The sequence below is a fragment of the Sus scrofa genome, chromosome 3 (assembly GCF_000003025.6).
Source record: "Sus scrofa isolate TJ Tabasco breed Duroc chromosome 3, Sscrofa11.1, whole genome shotgun sequence".
NCBI lineage: Eukaryota > Metazoa > Chordata > Mammalia > Artiodactyla > Suidae > Sus > Sus scrofa.
The window spans coordinates 108,045,401-108,053,217 of record NC_010445.4 but is presented as its reverse complement, the minus strand read 5'-3'; the positions used below and the strand labels follow the sequence as shown (position 1 = coordinate 108,053,217).

Sequence of the window (7,817 nt, the reverse complement as noted above, 5' to 3'; positions counted from 1 at the left end):
TGGAACATTCCAGAAAATCAATGAAACGGACCTGTGCAATCTCAATGCAAATATGGGTTTTATTTCTGAAGCTCTTCACTTTTAATCATGCTGTAAAATAGCCTAGAATATTCCGAGGCAAGAAATTTTGTAAGAAAATGAGCACGTGCATGCATGTGGTGTGTGCACGTTCTCTAGCGATGAAGGCTGGTTAAGATATGGCAGATGTCAGCCTCTGCCGTGATTTTGATAATTAATAAGCATTTCTCACATGCCAACCAGATGACAGTTTCATTTACTGGTGACAACAAGCACCAGCTCAACAGCATGGTTTCCACTGTGCCCCTTCCATGGCCACAACCATGGACCCTGTCAGGCACACAACAAGGTCACACAACAAGAAGACACAGAACAAGGTCACACCGTCCACCCAGCACCAGGCAGTGATGAAATCACCTGCTGGAGCAAGCAGAGGGGGTGCTTGCTTTTCTCCTGTTCTCTTTTCCAACCTCAGGCACCTGGGGAGCGGGGGGTCCTCAGCCAAGTTGATAAAGCCCAGATATCACAGGATAGTAAGTGGCTGAGTCTCTGAGAACAGCAGATCCCTTATGTAACCAGTTTTCAGGTCATATATTTATAGACTTTTAGATCCGGAGAAGACCTTAGAGATTATACCAGTCCAATCCTTTCATTTTGCAGTAAAATGAAGCACAGAGAAGGGAAGTGACAGTCTAAGGTTACACAGATAGAGACATGGCTGGGATGAGAACTCAGGCTCCTTGACTGATTTTTCTCTGGCCCATCGGGACTTTGGGCAGCCTCATTTCCAGATGGAAACTACTGGCTTCAATTGAAGATTTTTTCTTTTTCCTTTTTTTTTTTTTTTTTTTTTTTGCCCTTTAGGGCCATACCTGCGGTATATGGAGGTTCCCAGGCTAGGGGTCTAATCAGAGATACAGCTGCTGGCCTACGCCACAGCCACAGTGACGCCAGATCCGAGCTGCATGACCAACACCACAGCTCATGGCAACCTCGGATCCTTAACTCACTGAGCAGGGCCAGGGATTGAACCTGCAACCTCATGGTTCCTAGTCAGATTCGTTTCCACTGTGCCACGACAGGAACTCCAATTGAAGATTTTTAAACTTGGTCTTTTTTAACGCATGAAAGGAAGAGAAGAAACTAGCACACTGTAGGCAGTCAATGATGGGTTTGTTGGCTTTAGGTGCTATAGAACAATCTTACTTTACACGGCTTAAAAAGACTACATCCAATTTGTTTCATTCTTTATTCTCTCCAGTGACGTGGTTAGTGGTTTGAATCTCACCCCCACTGTCCCATTGCAAGTCTGAGGGGGGGATCTGAGGTTATAACATGATGTTCACTGGTTTGAAAGAAAGTCCAGATTTAGAGTAACTTTGGTTTAAGCTTCTGGAGTTTTCTGGAGCTGGCTCCTCCTTGAAGGACAGACACCATCAGCCCTTGAGGTAATGAAGTCTGGTGAGTTGAGACACAGAACGCACACACCCTAAACCTATTGCAGACATGTGATTAAAACAGACATGAAATGATGCTAATTGCTGATTAGCTACTTGAGCCTAACAGTTCTTATAATGTCTATAAATCATATTTTCGATCAAAATCTTTGGGTGCAGTCAATGTTCTTCCAAAGCACTATCCTGATGAGTCACACCACATCCACCTGCACCTCTCACACATTCACGTTCTGCAGGACAAGTGCCATCGTCCATGGAATCCCCAGCGGAGCATAAGGAGACTCCAACGGGGGCTTCTTCTTCAGACCCTCAGAGACCAGGGTTTACAGTGTTCTGGTACTTCAGTGACACACTAGGAAGGAACAATGGAGAGCTTACTGCAGGGTTTCCCATAGATCGAGACATGGTGCCCCTCCCGCCACTGTCGACCACCCTTCCAAGACCAGACACCCTGCAGCCCCAACTACTGGGAGTGCCCCCAGAGCAGGACCCCTTAATTTCCTAGTCACTCGTTTATTTTTACTGAGCATGTTCCATGTGGCAGGCACTGTGACAGGCTCTAGACATGGGGATGACCAAACACAGAAGTGGTCCTTTCTCGCTGGCACTCACAGTCCATCAAAAGCACAAGTGGCTCATGAATCAGCTGCTCATGCAAATCCACCGCAGGGATCTTAAATCACTGCTGTGTTGTCATCAGAGCAAAGGGGCTTGGGTTCGAATCTATGCTTTGCATCTGGGCCTCAGAGGGAGAGGATCATCAAACCACTGAGTTCTGCATCAGCCAGTGTGCCAGGAGCTAACTCTGCAGCACCCCTCCCCTGGGGGAACGGGGTTCGGGTAATTGGTGGCACTGGGGCTGTGCTGCTGGGCTCCAGAAAGGCTGCTGCACAGCTGTGGGCATCCTTACTGCCTGCTCCCCGCCCCCGCACATGGGTCCATGTGGCGCTCCCCCTATAGCCAAAGCTGTAGGAACCTATCCACCTGCCTCACCTGCGGTATGGATGGCAGATGCACCTGCTCCGGGGGCTCTCCTGTTTCCTCCATCCCTGGAAGCACTGGGCTTCACGAGTACCCACTTCACCTCTAACCCCAAAACACCTGTCAAATTCCCTATCAAGTACCCAGGGGAAAAGCCAACATGGGAATCAGGAAGAACCCAGTTCTGCCAACTCAGCGAGCGTGCAGAAGCAATCAGAGAGCCCTGTGTGTGCGGGGCCCCCTTCCGCACGACCCCAGACTGCGCTAGCTCTGAGGCTCCTGCAGTGGCTAGCACTGTCCTAGCATGGTCTCCTTCTGCCAGGCATCGTCCACAAGTGTCACTCAGGGAATCACACAATGATTCCAGTGACCTGGACTTGTGGCTAAAATCCTGCTACATGCAGCTCCACCCCTGATCCCAGGAATAACTGGTCACCCCATAGTGCAAGCATCTGATTTCCTAAAAGGCTGCCGAGTCTTTGGAGCTCCTCTGCGACCCCAGTATCAGCTTGGCACGTGGTAATCACAGAACAAAGGTGGTCCATCTAATTCATTCATTCATTCCTTCCTCTTTTTTCCCTCTGTCTCCTTTCCTTAGTATCTCATACAACGTCTTCAGCAAAGAGCCTCAAAAATGCCAGTGATGGACACTAAAGATGAGGCTCTTTTGGAATTTATCCATCATCCTCATCTTTATGGAAAATAATGAAATCTGCAGGTAGACATATGCATCACACAGCCCCTTCCTCTCAGGAGGCCCAGCTGCAAGCTGCCACTCTAAGGGGTTTCTTGTTTTCTGGTCAGTTAGGGGGTGCCTCAGCTGCACGACAGGGGGGTGGCATGGACCCAAGACCTCCAGTTGAGAGAAAGCCTAATACCCACCCCCCCGCTTCCTTCCATAGCACTACCTTCCCCGGCCTCAGCCGGCCATGCCCCACCTCCCCCGACTGAGCAGGCATCATACCAGGGAGGTGAACTTGTCTACGCAGGCATTGCGGATCTTCTCTGGGGTGGCAGGGCTGTCCAGCCGGAAGAGCTCCTTGGTGTTATTGTCTGTGTGCTGCACTCGGGCTGCGCGGATGGCGTCCTTGATGGCAAAGAAGATGGACGCCCCCAGAAAGAGGGGTGGCTCCCCCACAGCCTGAGTGGACAGGGCAGAGACGCGGGGTCACCAGGACTGGTGATGCCCAGAACCCCGCCAGCACTAATGGCCACACCAGCAAGGCCGGACGGGAAGTCAAAATTAATCAGGGGCTTAAATCAATCAATTCAGTGAATGACTCAACCTTGTGGGCAGGTGTCTTTTAACTATAACTATGTGTTTTCTCTGATGTCACCAGGCAAATATAATGGACCATTAAAAGCTATATTAAATAATTACGTCTTGCAAACCAAACAAAAAAAAATCTGAACTTGGAGTTTCCTTGTGGTGCAGCAGGTTAAGGATCCAGCATTGTCACTGCAGTGGCTCAGGTTGCTGCTGCGGCGTGGGTTCAATCCCTGGCCTGGAAAATCCCACATGCTTTGGATGTGGCCAAAAATAATAATAATCTGAATTTTAATCATTTCAACACAGTAATAAGCCTAGGGGAATAATCTACCTGCAATTCTGTCACCAGCATTTACAGGCACCATAATTACACTTACAATTTGCTGAAAGACAGGCATCATGACAAACAGGAATGAAAACATTTTCCAGCAGAGGTTTCATCCCCTGCCAAAGTATAGATTAGGGACTATGAACACCATTAGAGACACCTGTTTGTTTGTTTTGTTTGCTTATTTTTGTTTTTTTTCTTTTTACAGCCACACCCATGGCATATGGAAATTCCTGGACCAGGGGTCAAACTGGAGCGGCTGTTGTGACCTATGCCACAGCCACGGCAACACTGGATCCTTAACCCACTGAGCGAGGCCAGGGATCAAACCCTCATCCTCACAGAGACAACATCAGGTCCCTAACTCACTGAGCCACAACGGGAACACCATAGGGATGCTTGTTAAAAATGCAGGCTCCAGGGCCCAACCCCAGACCTACCCACAGAATCAAAATTTCTAAGGGTAGGCCCCATGGAGCTACATTTTTATCATGAGCCCCCAGAGGGCTGATGCATGCTAAAGTGTGAGAGCCAACAGCAAGGACCACAGAGTGTCCTAGGTCCTCCCACAGTGAAGCAGGAGATGAACGAGGGGTGTGTCAAATTGGTTACAAGCAATTACCTGTCTCCCTTCTTAGATCAACAACTATCTCAATCAGCTTGACAGATTTTCAACTATTTTCATACTTCTTTGGTAAGAGAGGAAGTGGAGGAGGATTACAGCCCTCCAGGCGTGCTGATCAAGCCTTAGGTCTAGCGGCCACTGTAGGAGGGAAGGCGTGTGCACAGAAGTGCTGCCCTGTGTGCTATGAATAGGCTGATCTCAGGGAATGACGGGGGGTGCTGTACCTGTGAGATCAGCTCTAGGACCAAGCATCGGGGATGCACACTGAGACCTGGGCACAGGTCAGGATCTGATCTGCAGGACTGAACTAAGAGATCCCTCTGGGTGCACCCAAAGAGCGGGCTTTGACCACACAGAGGTGGTGTCATCTTCAATCCAGTTCCCCTGTGTTTCCTGGCAGGACTGCCCACCCCTCCATCACCTCCTCCCAGGCTGGTGCCAAGCCCTCTTCTCTCTTCCATACAAGCCCCTGCAGAGCCATGGTGGTGGCTGAAACTTCTCGTCGCCACCCATGGCTTCCCAACTTGCAGACCGGAAGGCAGCACAGACCCAGGGCCACAATACCTTGGAGGCATAGATGGCCTTCTTGTTGGGGCAGTCACGGAGCAGGGACACTCTGAACTCGGTGGGGATGCTGCCGAAGGCAGGGATCTTGTAGGTGCTGGGGCCGCGGGTGTGCAGGATCCCGTCTGGGGAGTAGTGCAGCTCCTCCAGAGTGAAGAGGCCAAGGCCCTGGACAAACGCCCCTTCCACCTGCAGGGCAGACAGAGACAGAGGGTTTCAGCCCCGCCTGCACTGGAGCCTGGAGAAAAGCTGAAAAGCGCACCCCCTGCTTCCCTGGCTCCAGCCCTAGTTCCATATAACTGGCCTGGGCCTTTTCCAGGCCTTGGTGTCAGCAGAGCAAAGGAACAGACTCTGAAGTCAGTTTGGAACTTGACAGGCAATGACAGGTGTGTCTGCCATGAACACCTGCCTCGGGCAGGAGGAGTTGTTCCTTCCACACCACCACGGGGGGACAGCCACCCCAAGCTGAGACATGAGCTCGTGGGCTCATGGCAGCTGAGTGAGGCTCCTGTGTGCTGAGTGGGACCGTGTGCTTTGGGGAAGCCCCACAGGAGAGGATGGTCTTGGACAGTAGATCCAGGCTTTGCGAACACCCAGCCCCGCCCGCCCTCTGGGAGAAGGTGCCTCTGCTGCAGCTCACAGATCTTTGAAGGGCACCTGCCACGCTCTGCTGCCCACACTCTGCTCCCGTAGCCTCCCTGCACAGAATCGTGATGTGTGGCACCAGTGTGACTAAACGTGTATGTTCAGTGGGGAGGGGGGCGGGGGGGTGCTAAGCACCTCTGAGTCCGTGGCACTGAGCTCAGCGCCTGTCCAGAGGCAAAGATCCCCCCATGGTCGCTCAGTGAGTTAATGAAGAGGTAAATGATGAGGTTTCTGTATCCTCAGTCACTGTCCAGTTTTAAGAACTACAATGAACACACTCGGCCAGATGGTCAATACTTCAGTTCCTGATTCTTCCCTCTGTCTCTTCCTGCTCCGCCTGCTCTGCCCACTCTGCCCCACGTGCTCGTATTTTCCAAAAGTGACTTTCTTCAGGCATCCCTTTACTCCTCTTGCTGAAACTCATGTCTTTTGCCCCCAGAACCCTCCACCACCCCATGCTTAGTGGCATTTACCTCCCAGTTGTCCTCGGTGGAAGACGGGGAGGGGGCAAACTCCTCTGACCTGAGACCCCACTGCCTGCACACCAATCCCAAACTCAATCTCCATTCCACTGTGTGCTCCCAATTAATTATGCATATGTGTGTGTATGTGTGTGTGTGTGTGTGTGTGTGTGTGTGTGCGCACCCAAGGTTCCTACCATTCATCATCCTGTTTTCTGACCTCTGAACACCCTTCCCAAGGTCATCCACAGAGATTTGTCCTCTGCCCCAACAGGTGGGTAGGCACCCATCTACCTAAGTCCTCCTCTCAGGGAGACCCACTTGGCACCTTACTCAGACTTGATTAGAAATGACAGTGGACATGAGGCTGGGGACCCCAGAGGCAGCAGGACACACCATGGCCACGTCCATCACCACCCTGATCCCCCAGATTCTCACCTGTCCAATATCGATGGCGGGATTCAGACTGGAGCCAACATCCATGACAATGTCTGTGCGGAGGTTCTAGTGCAGAGAGCAAAATGAAAGCAGTTTTAGAATGGGCAGTGCGGAAGGACAGAAGGCTCTTGGTGACCCCAAGGTTACTAGGGGCCAACCTGAAGAGGACTTTAGCCAGCAGAGTGCTCCAGCCACACTCAGGCTGGAGTGGGTGCAAAGGGCAGGTCCTCAGGTGCCTGGGGCTGCGAACCTGAGTCTGGGTCGACCATGTAAGGAAGGGGTTGATGAATTATGTTCCAGGGGTTGAACCCAGCCTGTTCCCTGATTTTGTTGGGCCTGTAAACTAATAGTGGTTTTTGTATTTGACAAGGACTGACAAAAATACAAAAGACATGTTGTAGCACATGAAAACAACATGAAATTCACACTCAGTGTGCATCAATTACATTTTACTGGAACACATCCATGCTCATCTGGTTACACACATTCATGTCTGTTTTCACACTCTGAGAATAGAGTGAACAATTGAGGCAGAGTCTCTGTGGCCCAGAAAACCTAAACTATTTACTCTCTGGTCCTTTATAGAAAGTTTGCCAGGCCGTGATGTAAGGTATTATTTTCCCAACCAGAAAGTTCTTCCCTGTCAGCTCTTTGTACTGCAATGCAGATGTTTCTCTTCCCTTTTCCCCCTTAGTACGAAAGTTTTGCAACCTTCTTACCTTATGATCTCCTGTTAAGCAGTCAATCTCCACTTCAGAGCAAGCCACCCCATAGGTGAAGTAGTGGAAGGCATTCCCTGAGTTGGTCTCAAAGCTGTAGCCCAGGTTAGGTGTCCTGGGGGAGAAGAGAGAAAATACAGCACATATATTAAGATGAACATGTCCCCTGCTCCACCACACACACACAAAGAGCTTGTCCCATAAAATCTTAAGATCCCAAAGGTTTTATTTTTTATTCAGCTGTTCTTCAAAAAAGTCCACGAGTTTTGAACATTTTGAATCTGATCATGAACCCAGGCATTCTGGAGCAT

At 50.4% G+C, this 7,817-nt stretch overlaps 1 protein-coding gene across 2 annotated transcripts in view; it reads right to left on the bottom strand.

Moving 5' to 3' along the window:
- XDH (xanthine dehydrogenase) overlaps nt 1,175-7,817 on the bottom strand; it is a 64,984-nt gene continuing 58,341 nt past the window's right edge. The window contains exons 32-36 of one of the 2 annotated variants that reach the window (XM_021085675.1): nt 7,507-7,621; nt 6,788-6,853; nt 5,244-5,432; nt 3,421-3,597; nt 1,175-1,827 (exon numbers count right to left, since the gene is read on the bottom strand). In XM_021085675.1, the coding sequence (XP_020941334.1) occupies nt 1,777-1,827; nt 3,421-3,597; nt 5,244-5,432; nt 6,788-6,853; nt 7,507-7,621 (598 nt within the window). In that variant the 3' untranslated portion in view covers nt 1,175-1,776. 2 annotated transcript variants of the gene reach the window in all.